The 20,808-nt window shown below is 45.8% G+C and overlaps 1 protein-coding gene across 3 annotated transcripts in view; it reads right to left on the bottom strand.

Moving 5' to 3' along the window:
* Nucleotides 1-429: 429 nt before the first annotated feature.
* The window catches only part of CFAP100 (cilia and flagella associated protein 100), a 37,265-nt gene continuing 16,886 nt past the window's right edge, over nt 430-20,808 (bottom strand). Inside the window, exons 1-16 of one of the 3 annotated variants that reach the window (XM_075831805.1) lie at nt 14,625-14,714; nt 12,684-12,795; nt 12,377-12,466; nt 12,188-12,294; nt 11,803-11,986; nt 10,815-10,882; nt 9,916-10,079; nt 9,075-9,155; nt 8,153-8,364; nt 6,098-6,200; nt 5,917-5,980; nt 4,999-5,150; nt 4,478-4,613; nt 2,905-3,107; nt 2,670-2,763; nt 430-665 (exon numbers count right to left, since the gene is read on the bottom strand). In XM_075831805.1, the coding sequence (XP_075687920.1) occupies nt 555-665; nt 2,670-2,763; nt 2,905-3,107; nt 4,478-4,613; nt 4,999-5,150; nt 5,917-5,980; nt 6,098-6,200; nt 8,153-8,364; nt 9,075-9,155; nt 9,916-10,079; nt 10,815-10,882; nt 11,803-11,986; nt 12,188-12,294; nt 12,377-12,466; nt 12,684-12,744 (1,830 nt within the window). In that variant the 5' untranslated portion in view covers nt 12,745-12,795; nt 14,625-14,714 and the 3' untranslated portion in view covers nt 430-554. Of the gene's footprint in view, nt 666-2,669; nt 2,764-2,904; nt 3,108-4,477; nt 4,614-4,998; nt 5,151-5,916; nt 5,981-6,097; nt 6,201-8,152; nt 8,365-9,074; nt 9,156-9,915; nt 10,080-10,814; nt 10,883-11,802; nt 11,987-12,187; nt 12,295-12,376; nt 12,467-12,683; nt 12,796-14,624; nt 14,715-20,808 lie in introns of those variants that run through there. The other 2 variants (XM_075831808.1, XM_075831806.1) reach the window with 2 other exon arrangements.

The following is a 20,808-nucleotide window of genomic DNA, read 5'->3' as shown; positions in this document are numbered from 1 at the left end:
CTGTGCTGCAGAACTGAATAAGAGCAGTACGGCAGCTCGGCTGCTATTCCATGGCCGGAGCTAACTGCTTCTGGCATGTACGTCCAGTGCCTGGAGGCAGCCGGAGCGGCTTAACGGTGTGGGGTCTGGGTGTCTGACCCCCACAGATCATATACTGATAGTAGTGGACAACCGCTTTAAGATACGGAAGTTGTAAACACATCTGTGTTCTGATTTGCATTAATATCCGAAATCATGACGGAGCGTCAGATCAGTCGTACGACGAATACCCCCTGCACCCAATGGACCGCGTTGATTTATAATGCGGTCCGTCGGGTTCCATCATGGTGTTTATTGTTTTGACTGGAAGAATAGCACTGCGCGCATTCTGAACTGAGTTTTCCGCCGCCTATGTGAACCAAGCGTAATTAAAAGCTGCAATTTGGCGTCATTATTGACGAGACATTTAATATTATTTGCAATAATTTTTACTGTTTAAAAACCAATAGAAAGATTATTGTCCCAAAGTGACAGAGGAAGCGGAGCCAATATCAGAAGACGCACTGTCATATGTCTCAGCCGAAAAAAAACAAGGCTTCCTCCTTCTCTTTGTCTGTGTCCTGGCCTTTCTCAATTTTGGGCTTCATTGCTGGTGGATCAGAGCGTATCATTAATTTCCTGCCGGTCTGTGGAGAGAAAAACAAACTGATATTAGAGACTGAGCGGAAACGCTGCTACATAATACCCGTATTTCATTGCATTGAGTTCCCCCCAGGCAACATTCTAACCACTAAGGATCTTTGTTAAGGTTTTACAAAGACCCTTTTTAGTTTGAAACGTTGCATACATGTTGTGGGGGGAATAAACTCCTAATTTTACTTTACTTTGGAGAGCTGCATCTCTTTTTTTATGTCTATGGAGGTTTGTGGACCTATTGGCTGCTGTGCACCCACTTTTGCTCTCTAACAAATGCGGATGTGCTGCTGTTTTTGTATCATTTTTTAATTAGAATGGTCATGTCCCCCCTCCAGGCCCTGCACTAAGCATGCCACGGTGCATACATTTTGTGGTGGTTGAAAGATCCACTGTTTCCAAATGGTTAAAGGGGTTTTCCTATGAGAGACATTTATGACATCTCCACAGGATGTCATAAATGTCAGATAGATGCGGCTCCCGCCTCTGGGACCCGCACCTACCTCTACAACGGGGTCTCCTAAACCTCGTTCAGCCGCTCTGTGTTGCAGCTGAAGGAGGTGAATTCCGACCATGAAAAAGGTTATATGGTCGGGAGTTACGAAAACAGCATAGCTCGCTGAGCTATGCTGTTTCCGTAACTCCCATAGTAGTGAATGGCAGTTACGGAAGCAGCATAGGATGCAAAGCTAAGCTGTTTCCGTAACTACCATACAGTTCTATGGGACTTGCGGAAACAGGGAGCTAAGCTGTTTTCGTAACTCCCGACCAGATCAATTTTTTCATGGTCGGAAGTCACCTGGTTCATCTGCAACACAGAGCGGCTGAACTGGGTTTAGGAGATCCCGTTGTGGAGATAGATGCGGGTCCCAGAGCTTGGACCCGCATCTATCTGACGTTTATGACATATCCTGTGGAGATGTCATAAATGTCTCTCATAGGAAAACCCCTTTAAGTGTTGCTTCACCATGAAACAATTCATTGGACAAATTGTTTCAATAGGTTTGTGATGAACTTTTGATGACTATAAGAGATCAGGGCTCCGCACATTTGGTGCATACGCTGAAAAAATCTCCTGACACGTGTGCCGAGAATAAAGCTCTGACGTCTGGCTTATAATTGCGTATGTTGTCCATAGGCCGCCATTGTAAATAGTAGAAACAGAAACGAATACTACAAGGTAGGGCTGGGCACACAATGGAAAAATAATCGAAACCGAAATTGAGCGCAATTAATCTACGTCATCTTGCGAATTTCGGTTTTATCGATTATTTTTTCCCGATTTAAACTGTATCTGCATCTTCAGGAAGCAGATATCGTTGAATCCAGTGGTAAAGCAGGGAACCGTAAGGTCCCTGCTCCACCATTCACTATGTATCGCCGGACGCGAGGCAGTGACGTCATCGTGCCTGACTGCGCCGAGCCGCACAGACCAGAGGAGCAGAGGGATCTCCTCCCCTCATCATTGGAACGGGTGAGTATGTATATTATTTTTATTAAGCACTGTAGGGGGACTTTATACTGTGTAGGGGCAGCTATAGGGGCATTATACTTGGTGGAAGTCAGTTATAGGGGCATTATACTATGTAGATGCAGCTATGGGGGCATTATAATGTGTGAAGGGCAGTTATAGGGGCATTATAATGTGTCGTGGTAGCTATGGGGGCATTATACTGTGGGGGCAGTGCCAGGGGGTTTATTATATACAGCAGGCCCAAGGGGGATATATTATTTCAATGGCATAGCATAGGGGGTGTGGCATGCAAAAGGGGTGTGGCCTAAATCATTAGATAATCTTAATCGAGGTTACATGTTCAATTAATCGTGATTTTGATTATAATCGCCCAGTCCTACTACGTGGTATACTTAGGACGTATACCTGCCCAGCAGATGCCAAATAGACACTTTGGGCATCCGTCGTTCTCCATTGCAGAGCCTCTTATATGGCGTAAGACAGCCGGTTTGGCCTTGTTACAGTACCGGTTATGTAAACTTACTGTTTTTTTCGGGTCGGCTTGTGCTCTCTCTAAGGCCCGGCGCAGTCTCTCCTCCTGGTGCAGCTTTTGCTGTTTAATTTTTTCATCTCTTAACCTGAGAATAAGACGTAATATTAAATGAATCTCCTAGTGCTCAATGTCCCCCATTAATCGTATGTACCCTAAGGATATAATTTGCAAGAGAATATGGTAAACCCAAAAAGTATTTAAACCAATCACGGCGACCTCTCCACACCTCAGCCTGCGCTCCTTTTCTTTGGCTTTTTCAGCAATCTCGAGCCTTTCTTTAGGGATTGATTCAATGTTGTCTAAGAGCTCCTCCACCTGCTGCTCCATCAGGGTTAACATCTGCAAGGCGTTGAGATTTGCTCTGTTTTCTTTTATACAAGCTTGGTACACTTCCCCTACTTTCTTGGTGAGAGACGTCAACATCATCTCCTGCAAAGTCAAAAGGTAGATCTATAAGATAATCTGTTAGCGATCGCCTCTTACCATCAATGTCCCTTTAGTGATGTGTAACAAAACTGAATTAGGAAAAAACTGGATTGTGGAAAGGGACACATGCTATTGTGACTACGCAGCCATTCACAGTGTCTCTGAACAAGCTTCCTGACTATTTCCAATGACAATTAGCAGAATAGTGAGTGCAGCTCTGGAGTATAATACAGGGTGTAACTCAGGATCAGTACAGGAAAAGTAATGTAATGTATGTACACAGTGACTCCACCAGCAGAATAGTGAGTGCAGCTCTGGAGTATAATACAGGATGTAACTCAGGATCAGTGCAGGAAAAGTAATGTCATGTATGTACACAGTGACTCCACCAGCAGAATAGCGAGTGCAACTCTGGAGTATAATACAGGATAAGTAATGTAATGTATGTACACAGTGACTCCACCAGCAGAATAGTGAGTGCAGCTCTGGAGTATAATACAGGATAAGTAATGTAATGTATGTACACAGTGACTCCACCAGCAGAATAGTGAGTGCAGCTCTGGAGTATAATACAGGATATAACTCAGGATCAGTACAGGATAAGTAATGTAATGTATGTACACAGTGACTCCACCAGCAGAATAGTGAGTTCAGCTCTGGAGTATAATACAGGATGTAACTCAGGATCAGTACAGGATAAGTAATGTAATGTATGTACACAGTGACTCCACCAGCAGAATAGTGAGTGCAGCTCTGGAGTATAATACAGGATGTAAAGCAGGATCAGTACAGGATAAGTAATGTATGTATGTACACAGTGACTCCACCAGCAGAATAGTGAGTGCAGCTCTGGAGTATAATACAGGATGTAACGCAGGATCAGTACAGGATAAGTAATGTATGTATGTACACAGTGACTCCACCAGCAGAATAGTGAGTGCAGCTCTGGAGTATAATACAGGATATAACTCAGGATCAGTACAGGATAAGTAATGTATGTATGTACACAGTGACTCCACCAGCAGAATAGTGAGTGCAGCTCTGGAGTATAATACAGGATGTAACGCAGGATCAGTACAGGATAAGTAATGTATGTATGTACACAGTGACTCCACCAGCAGAATAGTGAGTGCAGCTCTGGAGTATAATACAGGATATAACTCAGGATCAGTACAGGATAAGTAATGTAATGTATGTACACAGTGACTCCACCAGCAGAATAGTGAGTGCAGCTCTGGTGTTTTCTACATACTTCTAGCAGTGTAGTAACCAGTGACAAGTTGCCACATGACAACCACATTGAATTTTCAAGTTTCTCACTGCTGCAATCTACATCCCGCTAAGCTCTCGTGGAATCATATATGCCGTTGTACCTGTTCTTCAAAACTGTACTGTCCAAAGGCAAATACCCGACACTTCATTTCAAGATCTACGGCTCGCTCCTCCTCCCGACCAATAACTTCCTGCAGATGAATTATCTGTGCCTTCAGCTGCTGAGTCTCATTTTCCCTAGAAAGAAAGATAAATGGTAAACACTGTAGGGAAAGAATCGAGCTGTTTTGTGTTCCCTGATCCTGCGGTCGTGTATAAGCTCTCAGAACACTCACAATAGCTCGTTCTGCCGACTGCTATCCCTCCTGACTACCATGTACACATGCAGGATCAAAGGATCGAGCAGAGGAGGGTCTGGATCCCCCCCCCCCCCATACACATTAGATTTGGCAAGTTGACATGTTACTTATTGGCCCCGAAAAGATGGTGGATTTCCAGATGTGGCTTAGCCCCTTTCAGTGGGGCTACAGATCTAATGCACATCAAGCTGCAGTAGAAATCCAAGATGAGCCTCGTATTTCTGCGGCGGATCCTGCAGTAAATACGGGTCGGATAACCTTACATTTTCCTCTCGGTGGTGGTCATGGTGTGTTTGATCTCCTCTAACGCCTCTTCTGTTTCCTGCGAGTTCTGGATCAGCGAGAGGTTCCGTTCCTCCATTTCAGAGAAGATGTTCAGCAGTTGTTGTGGATCAGTAAAGTACAGCTCCGGCTCCTGGTAAAAGATCAGTCATCAGAATCTCATTTCTTCCCATGTTATCTAATCCTATCTATTTGGACTAATACAGGGCAGAATCGTCTCCATCCCCGGATCTATGATCGGTACCGGGGCAGGAATGTGAACGCCATCGGTCCGTGTTCAGCTTTGTCTCAGGCAGCGGAGACTATGCTGGAGAGGTGAGTAACCCACTGGACAACAGGTATGGATTAACCCTTTCACCCCCCTATACCACCAGGGTTTATAACCTTTCACCTTTTTATCCCCCTAGACCACTGGGGATATTATCTAAGCCAATATTAACCCCTCAAACCACTAGGAACATTCAGTTTTAACCTTTAAGACGCCCTCACCTGCCTGGACACCCAATGTCTTAAACTCAGTTGCTTAAGAGTTTGTAGTCCAGATGTTCAGGTACGGCCCCTGATCAGTTTGCAGCAAACCACATTTGTTCCCTTTGCTTGGCTCCTATTTCCCCCAGTTGGTAGTGCCCATTACTTAATGCATGGATGGGAGTGAGTTCAAGACTTAGGACTCGTTCAGACATCCGTAATATGGCTGCATCTTGGCGTCCGTACTACAGCCGCGAGTCCCAGCCCTACAACAGGACTGATGAACTGAACTAACGGCATCGTAGGGATCCCGTTTGGGCCTTGCGGCCGTCTCAATGAGACCTTATTGGAGTTCCCTTCAGCAGTCCTATGGAAAAGGACTCTCCAACGCTGACACCCCCCTTACGTTTTTTGTAGGAGACTTTTCTTACCTCTTCACTGTCTGAGGACACCAGGTTTTCTGAACTGTTATCTTCTTGTACTGTCGTACTGCTGCTGGAAAGACACACAGGTCAATGTGTCCCAAAATGATGGCATGTATCAGTAAGAATTTTCCCCCACCCCAAAAAAAATAAATCTATGGGACTCCTGAGGCAGTCATAAGGTACTCACGTTTTTTTAGAGGCCACAGTTTTCAGGCTGGACCTGGAAGGCTGACGGATGTCCCGAGTGGAGTCACGACTGGCCAGGGGTCCGGACGATCGAGACTCTGGTTCTAAATAAGGGGGGTGACATTTGGATCACTAGTGATATTTCTGCAGGGACAGGACAGTCCTCCATAGTTCTGGATGTGATGTGGATGAGAGGGGCAGCACGGCAGAATCCTGGTCAATTTACTGCCAATTGTATAATCCACCTGATGGGCAAACAACTAGAAGACCCTCGTTGATCGGCGCTCGTTTGCTCCTTTCACAAGGATCTATGATCGGTTATGTATGGGGGACGAGCACTGGTTCATCTCCATACATTTCCATCATGTCGGCGGCACATCACAGGGAGACTTGCTGCCAACTAGCGACCATTTTTTTGGTGGCATAAACGAGCTGATCAGCGGATGAACTAAATGCATTCACACAGGGCAAGGATTAGGTCCGATCGTTTATATGAACGCTCATTGACCCGTGTTAAAGGGCCTTCAGTCCTTGTGAGTGGAGAATGGGAAGACTACTTGAGGTCCGATAACCTAAAACATGCAAAAAAGATACAGCGATACGATTACCATATTTAATATATATTTTTTTTTGCAATCATCAGGTGTCGGACAGATATTGTATGTTTATATACAGGGTTCCTTACAAGAAAAGACGAAAGCCGTAGCACCTCATATAGAAATGACTGCATGCCCCCCATATATACAGTGTGTGCCACATTATCTCCATAAGTACAAACCGCCGTCCCGTCCCGTCCCCCCCACCCTCATCTAGAATACTCATCTCCTCCAGGCTTCTGTCTACTCCTGTGCATCTGCCCCCTGTTGGCTGAACTGATTGTAAGGCCTTACTCAGACTAACGTATTTTATGTCTGTGCTGTCCGATTAAATAACGGACAGCACACAGACCTGTGCAATTCAATGGGGCCATTCACACATCCATGGTTTTTCACGCAGCCTGTGTCCGTTGCGTGAAACTCACTGCATGACCTATTTTGGTCTGTTTTTGCGGACCACGTGGCCCACTGAATTCAATGGGCGCGTGAAAAACACGGACGAGGTCTGTGTGCTGTCTGTGGTTTTCACACACCAGTTGCTAAAGAAATGATGAGAAAAACAAACAAACAGGAACACTGATGCCACGCGGATGGTGGACTGGTGCCACGCGGATGGTGGACTGGTGCCACGCGGATGGCGGACTGGTGCCACGCGGATGGCGGACTGGTGCCACGCGGATGGCGGACTGGTGCCACGCGGATGGCGGACTGATGCCACGCGGATGGCGGACTGATGCCACGCGGATGGCGGACTGGTGCCACGCGGATGGCGGACTGGTGCCATGCGGATGGCGGACTGGTTCCACGCCGAGGGCGGACTGGTGCCACGCGGATGGCGGACTGGAGCCACGCGGATGGCGGACTGGTGCCACGCGGAGGGCGGACTGGTGCCACGCGGATGGCGGACTGGTGCCACGCGGAGGGCGGACTGGTGCCACGCGGAGGGCGGACTGGTGCCACGCGGATAGCGGACTGATGCTACACGGAACTTAAATGTATGAAATGTGACACGATGTATGGCTGCTTTTTATTTGCCGCCAGCGGTTTCTAGGGACACTGGTGACTGGGTCCTGTATATACTAGTCCCTGCGTAGTCGCAGTTCCACTAATATGAATTCACTAAAGGCCCATTTACACGGGCCAATGATCGGGCAAAAGCGGGTTCATATGAAAACTCATTCCCGATCACTGCCCTGTGTAAACGCCAACGATCAGCCGATTAACAAGCAAACGCTCATTCATTGGCTGATCGTATCGTTTATGTAACCCAAAATATTACCGTTTTCGCCATCACCTCTCTGTGTAACCAGAGAGACGTGCTGCCGACATGATGGAAATGTACGGGGACGAGCGATCGTCGTGATGATCGCTCGTCCCTATACATTGCTGATCAACGAGCCGTCACTTTGATCGGCGCTCGTTTTTACCGCCCATATTGGCCGGTGTAATCGGACCCTTACTCTTTCCTGAGGCCGGGGATGCAGACACCTTGTGAGCCACGGAGCCTCTTTTCTCCTTGTCCCTGCTGATCGGCGGCAGATGTGACTTGCTCTCTCGCTCCTTTGCCCCCTTCTTCAATATCTGCTCCTGCCACTCCTTAGGAGACAATCTGAAGAGAAACTCCTTGTACATGAGGTATTCCCGCAGAGTCTCCTCAGACTTTGCAATGTCACTGGGAAGGACAAAAAAGACATAACCGGGTATTATAGTCCACAATAACCTGGAATTAATATCATTGAATGCTCTCTGTCCACTTTTGCTTCCTTTTTTTATCGTTCTAATGCGTCTAAAAAAAAACAACAGCAAAAAACTTTGCTAATGGTCTTGATTTAGAATCGCCTACAGTTTTGTGTATACAGCTCTTCTGCAGAGCTATGTGTCTCCATGGTTCCAGACTACAAATAAATTCTGTGTAGTCTGATCCTGCAGTCATGTTAAAAGGGGCTGTTGAATAACACATGACGGCAGGATCAGACACTACACAGTGATTTTAGTTTGCAACCATGGAAACGCATTGCTCTGCAAAGGAGCTGTATACAAGGAATGGTAGGTTTTTGTTTAATGAAGACTGTATGCCAAGTTGCTTTTTTACATGCATTGGAGCAATGAAAAATTGGTTGCAAAGGTGGATGGAGCCTTTAAGAACTGTTGACTCCAGTTTTAGGTCAATCCTCCTACTGTGACTTTAAAAAGATCCCCTTATATCTTACCCCATCTTGCCGTATACATGTGTCCCTAATCCAACCAACTAGCATTCCCACATTGGACTATGATATTTTGTAAAAGTGGCGTAACAGAATACCGTAGCGACAAACGCCAGTGTATATGTCTAGAATGGGAGAGGACACATTTCTTTTTCCATGGACACCGGATGGTTTATACCTTTTAATGTTCATCATTTGCGCCGTCTGGCTCTTGATCTCGGCAGCTCTCTCCAGTTTCAACTTGGTCTCTTTGTCGGCCCTAAACGTAAATTCCGATACATGAGAGACGGCTCCGTAACCGCGTTACCAAACGGCAGCCATTTATATAGATCTTGTGTCATAATCTACCCATGACTCATGAATGGCATGCAAGCCACGCCCACTTAGCATAAGACCACACCCATTTAGCATAAAACCACACCCATATCTCATTATAATGAAACATTCTGCAATGTTCTAATATACTTTGTTTCAATTCTTCAACATTTAAGTTCTCTGCTTGCTGTCAGTAAACGAGTTGACAAGCAGTAGAGACCTATTCCTGCCAGGGGCACAGTTATTGGGGAGCAGTCGCAGCCGGGCCTTGGTCCCTAAGGCCTCTCTGCCATATAAGAAGACACCAAAGTTATAAATGGCGCATGGTAGGGGGGCTGTTACAGATTTTTCATTGGGGCCTAGGAGCTACAGTGCTGATTCCTGCTCTCACAGCTGATGTTTTGCTACAATTGCATTCAGTCTAGTCAATGCTGTGTAAGCTTACCACAGCAGCATTATAAGTCCTGCGCTCCAGGCTGATAACCTGACCCTTAGTAATTGTCTATTTGAATATGATGTGGCAACAAGGTGGTCAGAAGCCAGGGACAGCTGTTGGAAAAGTACAAGTCCCAGCATGCAAAATAATGGGAGTTGTAGTTTTCCAACAGCTGGAGAGATGTTGGTTGCAGACTTTTGCTGCAATACAATACAAACGCATGCAACCGTAACCGTGGCCCGCCGTCACGCACCGCACCGATCCTTACTGTTTCATGGCCTCTACAGAATTCCTGTCGTTCTCTTTCAAGAATTCATCGAATCTGATGGCGTCTTGTTCCAGAAACTGCTCCGCTTTCTCCAACTTCTGCTCCTCGGCGGCGGCCATGGTTTCCAGCTTCTGGATCTCATCTCTTTTCACTTGGAGGCCGTACTAGTAAGCGGAAACGACCATAGAGTTAAAACGAGAAATACGGGGAATTTATTTGGGACGATGTGCGGTATGCTGCGAACATTTCAAGGGATTCCTCAGGATTTAAAATAAAACGTTTGGAATACCGCTCTCTATTAGTCGATGGTGGGAGGGGGATCAGATGTTACTACAGGGCAACAGCGCCTCCACGGGAAAAAAGGAGCATTACATGGCCCCTTCTGAAATCAATGGGAATCCCTGTAATGCTCAGATGTCTGTGATCCGGAAATCATGGAGAAGACGCTCGTCTGTGTTCTGATGGTTCAGAAAGATGCGGCCACCTCCTTCTAATGCAGAACACAGAGCAGTCATAAGACGACAGAACGTAGATATCAGGGCAAGACCTGGAAGATACATGTGAGGCCATGGCAGGGGGTGTATACATGTATCATCCATGTCAGCGAAGAGGAGGGGAGGATCGGCACGCTGCACCGCGGCAGGTAAGTACTGATAGGACACTGTGTGGCTGGCACTGTTATGGGGAACACGGTGTGGTTTGCACTGTTATGGGGGAACCATTGGGCTAAGTTTTATTTTGTTATGGGTTTGGCACTCCAAAGATGAAATGACAAATATGCCATCAATGTCTCAAATAATTCTATATATATTATATGATATTAGTGATATTGCTCCTATAAGGAATCACAGACACCAGCGCTGTGCGCACAATAACCGCGGTCAGACGTTCGGTTTTACCTCCAGGCGGAACATTTCTCTTTTCTTGTTGATGTAATCGTTCAGACTCTCCCGCTGGATGTTCCTGTCTGGATGAGAATATGATATATTAGATTTATTCTATAGCACTGGTCATCCTTCCATCATCTCATCATATCCGCTGCAGACACATGAATGGTAGACTATAGACATTTGTGGGCGTCCGTTCGATCTGCCCTATATAAGTAATTAGGGGGTCCAAGAGGTGCCAAAAACATGGGATACCTGTTACCAGTGGAGAGGTTGTTGTGTACACAAGGGTACACTCCATTATAGTGAATGGGAGCACACTCCAGGAGCGCACCCACTCACTCACCCACTCACTCAAGGAGCGCACCCACTCACTCCAGTTGCCCACTCACTCGCCCACTCACTCCAGGAGCCCACCCACCCACTCACTGACTCCAGGAGCCCACTCACTCACTCCAGGAGCCCACCCACTCACTCCAGGAGCCCTCTCACTCACTCGCCCACTCACTCCAGGAGCCCACCCACTCACTCACTCCAGGAGCCCACCCACCCACTCACTCACTCACTCACTCCAGGAGCCCACCCACTCACTCCAGGAGCCCACCCACTCACTCCGGGAGCCCACTCAATCACTCTGGGAGCACAAAACCTCACTCCAGGAGCACACTCACCCACTCACTCCAGGAGCACACTCACCCACTCACTCCAGGAGCACACTCACCCACTCACTCCAGGAGCCCACTCAATCACTCTGGGAGCAAACTCACCCACTCACTCCAGGAGCACACTCACTCCAGGAGCACACTCACTCCAGGAGCCCACTCAATCACTCTGGGAGCACACTCACCCACTCACTCCAGGAGCACACTCACCCACTCACTCCAGGAGAACACTCACCCACTTGCTCACTCACTCACTCCCATTCCGCTTCTCATTATAATGTAGAGGAGCTGTGATTGTTACGCCCGTTTTCATTTGTCCTGCACACCCCCCGGATCACCTCTGGTCACTGCAAGTTTCCATGAAGCATTTTCATGCAGAGTCGGGGCTTGGTCCACCTCCCCTCCCATCTCCTCCATTTCCTCATCCTCGATCTCTTTCCTCAGCCGCCCCATTTCTGCGTTCATCCTTGTGTTGTGCGTCGTCTTCTGGTGAACCTTCAGGTGTTTGTTCTGTTCCTTTTCCTGCATAGAAATGAGGAGGTGATCAGGGCACGACGCACGACCGGAGATCTATCGGCCTCCGCAATGTCCGGAGAATGTAAGGATCTGGGCTGAGCGGATAGTCTGTATTCTGCGTGTGCCCGGATCAGTACTGTTATTATGTGTGATGCTACATTGTAACGGATCTCTGCGGCCGGGCTCTTATAGGAATCCGGAACTCACGATTTGCTTTTTCTCTTTTTCTTGATCCCTAATCCTGAAGACGTCGACATCGGGGGGGATCTTGAATGGGTTGGTTTCATTCTTTTTCTTCTTCTTTTCCTCATGAGCTGCGGTGCAAAGATCAATATCACGTCACCTGGACGGCAGGAACAATTCACTACATGCCACCTCAACTGTAGCCCATGTTACCTGAAACAACAGACTTTGTGTCTGTCCAAGACTTGGCCGAGCTTAGAATGGATCTTGGGGCAGAGCGATGGGAACCAGAACGGACTCCTCCTATAGACACAAAGACAAAGGTGACTGACTGGGTTCTCCAGCAAATGTAATGCAGGTACTACTACTCCCACCTTCCACACGGTTTAAATCACTTCACACAAACCGATTTATATGTGGGGGAGGGAGATGATGTGTGCAATCTATAATGAGGCTCGATATGTGACATCGCTGCCCCCGACCAACTCCAATCACCGATCTGTGCTATTTCACTACTCACTGGATCCGGTGGCGGTGCTTTCTCGCGATATAATGGAGCGTTCTAAAGTCATGGAAGACATTGTGAGCTGTGAGGACGCTGGCGTGTCAGTGATGGATCTCTAGTCAGTCGCCTGTTCAGAAGAGAGAATTAGGCAGCGATATCTGGTGAATGGGATCCCTGCTGTATACTCCTATATACTGTATGTCGTTGGAGCCACTTACAGAGGACCGGTCACCTCCCCCGACATGTCTGTTATAGTCAATAATTGTTTTCCCCATGAAATAACAATTCTGGATCATCTTTTCTCCGAACTGCGTTGTGCCGTTCCTCTGTTATTCCTCCTAGAAATGCATAAACAACTAGGTGTTTACCATTCACCTTGTCAAAGGGGCGTGTCCCCAGTCTCACTCTGTCAGCACTGATTGGACAGTGTCAGTCTGTGTAGGGACACACCCCCAACTGGTAACACTCAGTGGTCAATTTATTTATACATTTCTAGGAGGAATAACAGAGGATCAGCACAATGTAGAGTTTGAAGAAAAGTTGCTCCAGAATTGTTATTTCATGAGATACAATTATTTACTCAAACAGACATGTCAGGAGAGGTGACGGGTCCTCTAATGATTGGTGGATTGCATAACTAGTAATTTCCTAAAACAATGTAATGGTCGGAAAGTTTTCCTTAACAAGCTGGAGAGAAACGATATTAATACGTAAGGGCTGCGGACCGACGAGTAAGGAGCGCAATTGTGGTCACGTTAGATATGCAGTTCCCTAATATGTTTATTAACAGGAACCTATAACATACATAGCAAATCCTTAATATCTACCTGTGTATCAAACCAGAGGCTTCCAATAACAGGTGGTGGGAAACTAAAGGGGTCTTCTGGTTTTATGGAAATAAACCTTAAACATCGTGTCATTAAAGTCTCGCAATGTTCGAATAGACTTTGTATCTCAATTGCTCACAATTATTTAAAGATCACTGCTTGCTTTCAAGAAATAGGAATATTCTTATTTACCTCCAAAAGATGAACAAACCTAATACTTCTCACAGCAGAGGGTTTGTTACAATTGTATCCAGTCTAGACAGGTCTATTGTATCAGTCTGGAGTTTAGGCTGTTGAGCTCACAGAGCATTGTCTAGACGGGATACAATTGTAACAACCCCTCAGCTGTAAGGCTTCGTTCACATCTGCGTCGGGGTTCCGTTCATGGATTGCGTCAGACCTTTCCGTCGGGGGAACCCATGAATGGAAACCATAGCTTTCCGTTTGCAGTACCATTGATTTCAATGGTAATGCTTCCGTTGCTAGTGGTTTCCGGTTTTGTTTTTTTTTGGCAGAATCAATAGCGTAGTCGACCTCACTATGGATTCCACAAAAAAACTGCTTCCACTGACGGAAAGGTCTGACGGAACCCCGACGCAGATGTGAACGAGCCCTTAGAAGTATTGGGTTTGTACATGTTTTCTGTCTCTGGATGTAATCAATAATTTTTCAAAGAACCGACAGCAAGCAGAGATCTTGAAAATTGCAAAGAATCTAAACGTTTCATTACACAGTGATTAAAATGGAAAAATTCTTTTTTTTTTGCATTGTGAATCCACTCGCAGAACGTAGGCCCAGCGGGTAGAGGCTATCGTAAATATCCCACGTCTAGTCACCGCAAAATAATTTCTTCCCTTATTATTAGATTCTCCTGAATGTATAAAGAATAATTTCTATAATATAACATATCAGGGAAAAAGTTGTGCAAGTTTCCTAACGTAGAAGCGTCGGTTCAGCGCAGTTGCCCCCTCCATGCACCAATATTCGGAGTTGTAGACCTCTGTGGGCATGCTGGGATTTGTAGTTCCACAGAAACTGAAGAGCAGAATCTAGAGAATGTCACTGACGCCCTGCACTCCGCTCCTGTGCAACAAATAAGATATAAAATAGGAAGTTTCATTGCAGTTACCTCATGTACAGCAGCGGCAGCCATCAGGCCTGTGTGTATTGTGCTGCAGCCTCCTCTCCATGGCGACAAGACCTTCTCACAACCCTCCCCTTCTCTGCAGTGTAACTACAGACCAGAAGGGGAGCAGTGCAGTAATAAGGATAATCCTGCAGTGGGAGCAGCGCAGATAGTCCAGCAAGAAGATTAGTGTAGTAATGAAGATAGTCCAGCAGGGGGAGCAGTGTAGTGATGAAGACAGTCCAGCAGGGAGAGCAGTGTAGTGATGAAGACAGTCCAGCAGGGAGAGCAGTGTAGTAATGAAGATTATCCTTCAGGGAGAGCAGTGTAGTAATAAGGATTATCCAGCAGGTGGAGCAACGCAGATTATTGAAGCAATTTAAAAATGACGATTATCCATCAGGAAGAGAAGAATTCTGCTGAAAATTGTGCAGCGGGGAGAGCAGTGTATTACTGAAGATTGTCCAGCAGAGGGAGCAGTGATGTACTGTTTTTTTTCTTGTTTTTTTTCTCCAGTGGGTGTAGTACTGTTGTTTGTCCAGCAGAGGGAGAAGTGGAGTATTGAATATATTTTTCAGGGGGTGGGGTGGGTTAACGCTCCCTTAGATTAGGAGAGATATTATTTACCAGAATAGACAACAGGCGGTCTCATGTCTATAGAGACACCTTGGATTTTTAACCTTTCTGACCCATTGTCTCCCTGTGATAGGCAGTGCCAGAATTGCCTGTAGCCGCTTCTCTCCCTTCTACTAAAGAAGTAAAGCTTTAACACAGTGTAGATTTCATAAAGATTTTGCATATATATTTTTTTAAGACAAAACCAGGAACGGAACCTAAATAGGTCTTATAGATCCGCTCTCCTGGATCCAATTCTGTTTTTGGCTTTAAAAATGCATTAAAAATCTGCACTGTGTGAACAAGGCCTAACATTGACGCTCAACTCACCCATGCTAATGGGTAGTCCGCTATCTATCTTTAGAGGGTATGTATACTTTTGCCACCAAATGTGTATTGCTTTAATCTAACATAAACTTTAAGCAACTTTACAAATAGTCTTGATAAAAAAATCTCTCACTGTTTAATGTTTACAGCTCCTATGCAGAGCTATGTATCTCAAAACCTGTAGTCTGATCCTGCAGTCGTGTGTTACTCCATCTCCCTCCTCTTCTGTCTATAGAATAACAAGAAGCGGAGATAGAGGGAGCACAGTAAGGATCAGACTACATAGGGTTTGCTTGTAGTCTGTTACCATGGAGACACAAAAGTCCCATTTTAAAGACTATTTGTAGGGTTGATACATTGGAGCAATAATAAAATGATTGCACAAGGTCACAGTCCCATATATGACCCATGCTTCATAGACGCTGTAGGTTTCTCTGGATTTCATCTCCTTCCCTCATTTAAATATCGGCGCCGTCATCACAGAATTGCCTTGTAAAACTTGTCATTGTTTATGATTGGTGATTCCGATAATGAATGGCTTTCCTGGGGGCACAAACAGATGTTACACCCCCAACCAAATCGATCAAAGGTGTCCCGCACCCCGTCCTGCACCCCGTCCTGCTTATGTCTCCCTGCAGCCGGCACACAAAGTAATGACCGGGGGGCTTTGAAATGATAATAGGAAACAGCGGGGGATGGGGAAAAACATCTACTGCAATATAATATTACACGTCCCAGGATTGTCGTTGCTAGATCTGGACACTAGAGGGTCAGTATTACACAGGATGTGCTTAGATACACCAGCTTAGCACAGTATCAAAATGATAGGCTTAGATACACCAGCTCAGCAGACAGTATTATACATGATGGGCTTAGATACACAGCTCAGCAAAAAGTATCACACGATAGGCTTAGAAGCACCGTCTCAGCAGACAGTATCACACATGATAGGATTAGATACACTGGCTCAGCAGACAGTATCACACATGACAGGATTAGATACACTGGATCAGCAGACAGTATCACACATGATAGGATTAGATACACTGGCTCAACAGACAGTATCACACATGAAAGGCTTAGATACACCAGCAGAGATGTGTGGTGACCCTGGAAATAGTTTTAGAATGCCACTGTACATGATGGGGGTTGTAGTGCTGCAGGCATGATATTTTGGAGGTTTAGTCAAATATCTGGATTTGCAGATGGGAGAGGTTCTAGGACATGGATTATTTGTATGGATTTGGTGATTTTTATTTCCTAGATCTATAAGTTTGATAAATCAGAAAAACTTCTGTTCTCTAAATCCCACAGTAGAAATAAATCCTTGTTTAGGAGACTTTGTACACATCCTCGACATTGTGTCTACAGAAGTATAACCCTTGTCAGGTGAGAAGTGACTGATCCACAGAGCCGCATCCCCGTCATGTTACTGAAGTCAGAAGAAAATAATATCCAGGTGCTGCTGAGCTGTGTATCTAAGCCTATCCAGTGTGTTACTGTCTGCTGAGCTGTGTATCTAAGCCTACCATGTGTGATACTGTCTGCTGAGCTGTGTATCTAAGCCTATCCAGTGCGTTACTGTCTGCTGAGCTGTGTATCTAAGCCTACCATGTGTGATACTGTCTGCTGAGCTGTGTATCTGAGCCTATCGTGTGATACGGTCTGCTGGGACCATGTATCTAAGCCTATCATGTGTAATACATTCTGCTGAGCTGTGTATCTAAGCCTATCATGTGTGTTACTGTCTGCTGAGCTGTGTATCTAAGCCTACCATGTGTAATACATTCTGCTGAGCTGTGTATCTAAGCCTATCATGTGTAATACATTCTGCTGAGCTGTGTATCTAAGCCTATCATGTGTGATACATTCTGCTGAGCTGTGTATCTAAGCCTATCATGTGATAATGGCGTTCATGGTGCACAGTTTCACATCTTACATCCGGCAGGATCTTGTGCGGGGGGAGGTCAGGTTGATGTACAGAGATCCTGTATCCCGCACCTGCAGGAAGCCAGTGATCTGCAGCATGTGACTCTCCAGCCGTTATGGGACTACAACTCCCAGTTTCACCCAACAGCCATAACTAGAGGAGACTTATGAATTATGTGACCGCATCAAAGGCAAATGCCTAGTATAGACCTATGGGAATAAAATGTTTATGCGGCTCCCCCTCTACTAAAGCGTTTGGACCAAGGCCGCTCTTACATTGGATGGTGCCCTATGCGGTACCTTCCTCTAGCACCCCCATATGGTGTTTTGTTATGCAGTCTACAAATAACCATACCATATACTGCCTAAATATATGTACCATACCGCGCCTTATGTTGGCCAAATAACATTGATATACAGTACCACCACTTGCTATACTGTACAGTGCCACACAAGTAAATACCACCATACAATGCTCAAATACCACCATAAAGTGACCATATACCATATAAAGTGACCAGATATCACCATACAGTGCTCATATATCGCCATACAGTGCTCAGATCCCATCATAGTGCTCAGATCCCACCATACAGTGCTCATATATCGCCATACAGTGCTCAGATCCCACCATACAGTGCTCAGATACCACCATAAAGTGACCATATACCATATAAAGTGCTCAGATACCGCCATACAGTGCTCAGACACCACCATATTGTGACCATATACCATATAAAGTGCTCATATACCTCCATACAGTGCTCAGATACCGCCATACAGTGCTCAGATATCACCATACAGTGCTCAGATATCACCATACAGTGCTCAGATACCGCCATACAGTGCTCAGATACCGCCATATTGTGACCTGCTTTCTATGTAATTTAATGACTGTTCTGTACAATTAATAAGAATTGGTCACAAATGACTCTAAGGAGCACAGGTCGCACACCCCTTAGGGTATGTGCACACATGACCGTGGTTTAGACAACCTCCTTTAATCCGGGACGTGTGATATCCTGGGGGGGGGGGCACTAGCAGCTGGTATTGTTGGGTGAACTCGGAGATCTGCTGATATCGGATCATGAAAGGGTTAATATGAGCGTTCTGTGATCTCGCCTCCTGGGAGGGCTGGGAAAATTATAATCTGCATTCCAGAAGGAGCAGGAAACACCTCGTCTTATAGAGAACATGAAGTGATCACCTGCTACACATTGTATCTGCACCAACAATCCATGGTACAATGACATGCTGGGCCTTGTAGTTCTACAGTGGAGTAGATGGTTGTTTGCCGCTGGGTGCAATGTGCCATTATATCCTCCTCAAAGGGCAAGTGATTATTCACACGAACGGCCGTCACACAGCTGCATAATAATCAATGTATTTCTATGGGGTTATTCACACTCCCTATTTTTCCCGGTTTTCCAGGATCCCTCAATAGACTCAAGTCTGTGCGAGATCTGTGAAAACGGGACCCGCACAGATGCAAATCAGCCGTGAAAAACGTCCGTTCACGTGAATGGCCTTACAGGTGTAAGGCTCTCAATCAGGTATCATTTACACACAGCTCTACCTTGTGATGTCACATAGACACGCCCCCTATATTATGTCACATAGACACGCCCCCTATATTATGTCACAGACACGCCCCCTATATTATGTCACATAAACACGCCCCCTATATTATGTCACAGACACACTCCCTATATTGTTTTGTCACAAAGACACACACCTTGTGATATCACAGACACACCCCCTACCTTGTGATATCACAGACACACCCCCTACCTTGTGATATCACAGACACACCCCCTACCTTGTGATATCACAGACACACCCCCTACCTTGTGATATCACAGACACACCCCCTACCTTGTGATATCACAGACACACCCCCTAACTTGTGATATCACAGACACACCCCCTACCTTGTGATATCACAGACACACCCCCTACCTTGTGATATCACAGACACCCCCCCTACCTTGTGATGTCACTTGGCCCTCCCTCCTACCTTGTGATATCATATAGACACACCCACTACCTTGTTATATCACAAACATACCCCCTACTTTGTGTTGTCACATATACACACCGCGTCTGCCTTGTGATGTCACTTAGGCACAAACCCCTACCTTGTGATGTAACATAGACATGCTCTTTACTTAGTGATGTCACATATATACACACACACACACACAACCCTACCTTGTGATGTCACACACACTGTACACCCACACCTTTACCTTGTGATGTCACTTAGGCACAAACCCCTACCTTGTGATGTCACATAGACGTGCTCTTTACTTAGTGATGTCACATATATACACACACAACCCTACCTTGTGATGTCACACACACTGTACACCCACACCTTTACCTTGTGATGTCACTTAGGCACAAACCCCTACCTTGTGATGTCACATAGACATACTCTTTACTTATTGATGTCGAATATATACACACACAACCCTACCTTGTGATGTCACATACACTGTACGCCCACACCTTTACCTTGTGATGTCACATAGACACACACCCCTAGGAAAATGAGAGCTGAATTCTGATTGGCTGCACTTTCAGTTTTTGTATTAATGGGTGACCCATATATATTCTACCATGTCATCGTTGCCCCTTCTACAGCCTTAGTTTCTATGAGTCCGTGATGGTCATTATTTAGTTACTGCTATGTAAATGAAGCGCTGGCCCCATCTCCTGCTGATATCGGAGCACCTTATGAAATGTGTGGAGTTTACACAATCCAGCCGGCTGGCAAATATGTAACTCTGCAGGGGTCATTTACTAAGACAGGGCCTTCCAGAATAGCGTATTGTAATGTGTGCTTAGATTGCACCATCTCTATGTATACGTGTCTTCACGTCTATAGCACAAATATAGGTCCGCCAAATTCTCCAGAAAGACGGCCACTGGTCCTTAAAATGTCATCGGACTGTATTTCAGTTGAGACTTACCTGTGGGTCTGCCAATTTACCTGTATAAGCCTTTAGCACCCATTAAAAACTTAAATACCCTCTTATTGAGGCTGAAAGCTCATCTGAAGAAGCACAGCAGCAGTGTAAAGCATGGAGCAGGGATGAAGCAGCAGCCTGAGGGTCAGATGAGACATGAGATGGATTTCAGACTACCTCAGACTCCAATAGGCAATGCAGCTAAGCTGCAGACACTGACCACTAATAGAAAATGCTGTTATCTGGTGCGTATCAGGAGTTGCGAGACGCGATTTCGTGTCCGTGCTTAGATCTGGATGGCATAAATCCCTCTCCTGTCCTGGACCACAGGATTACAAGTTCTT

The sequence above is a fragment of the Rhinoderma darwinii genome, chromosome 7 (genome assembly GCF_050947455.1).
Source record: "Rhinoderma darwinii isolate aRhiDar2 chromosome 7, aRhiDar2.hap1, whole genome shotgun sequence".
Taxonomy (NCBI): Eukaryota; Metazoa; Chordata; class Amphibia; order Anura; family Rhinodermatidae; genus Rhinoderma; species Rhinoderma darwinii.
The sequence above is the reverse complement of the archived record's forward strand: the minus strand, read 5'-3'. Positions and strand labels throughout refer to the sequence as shown.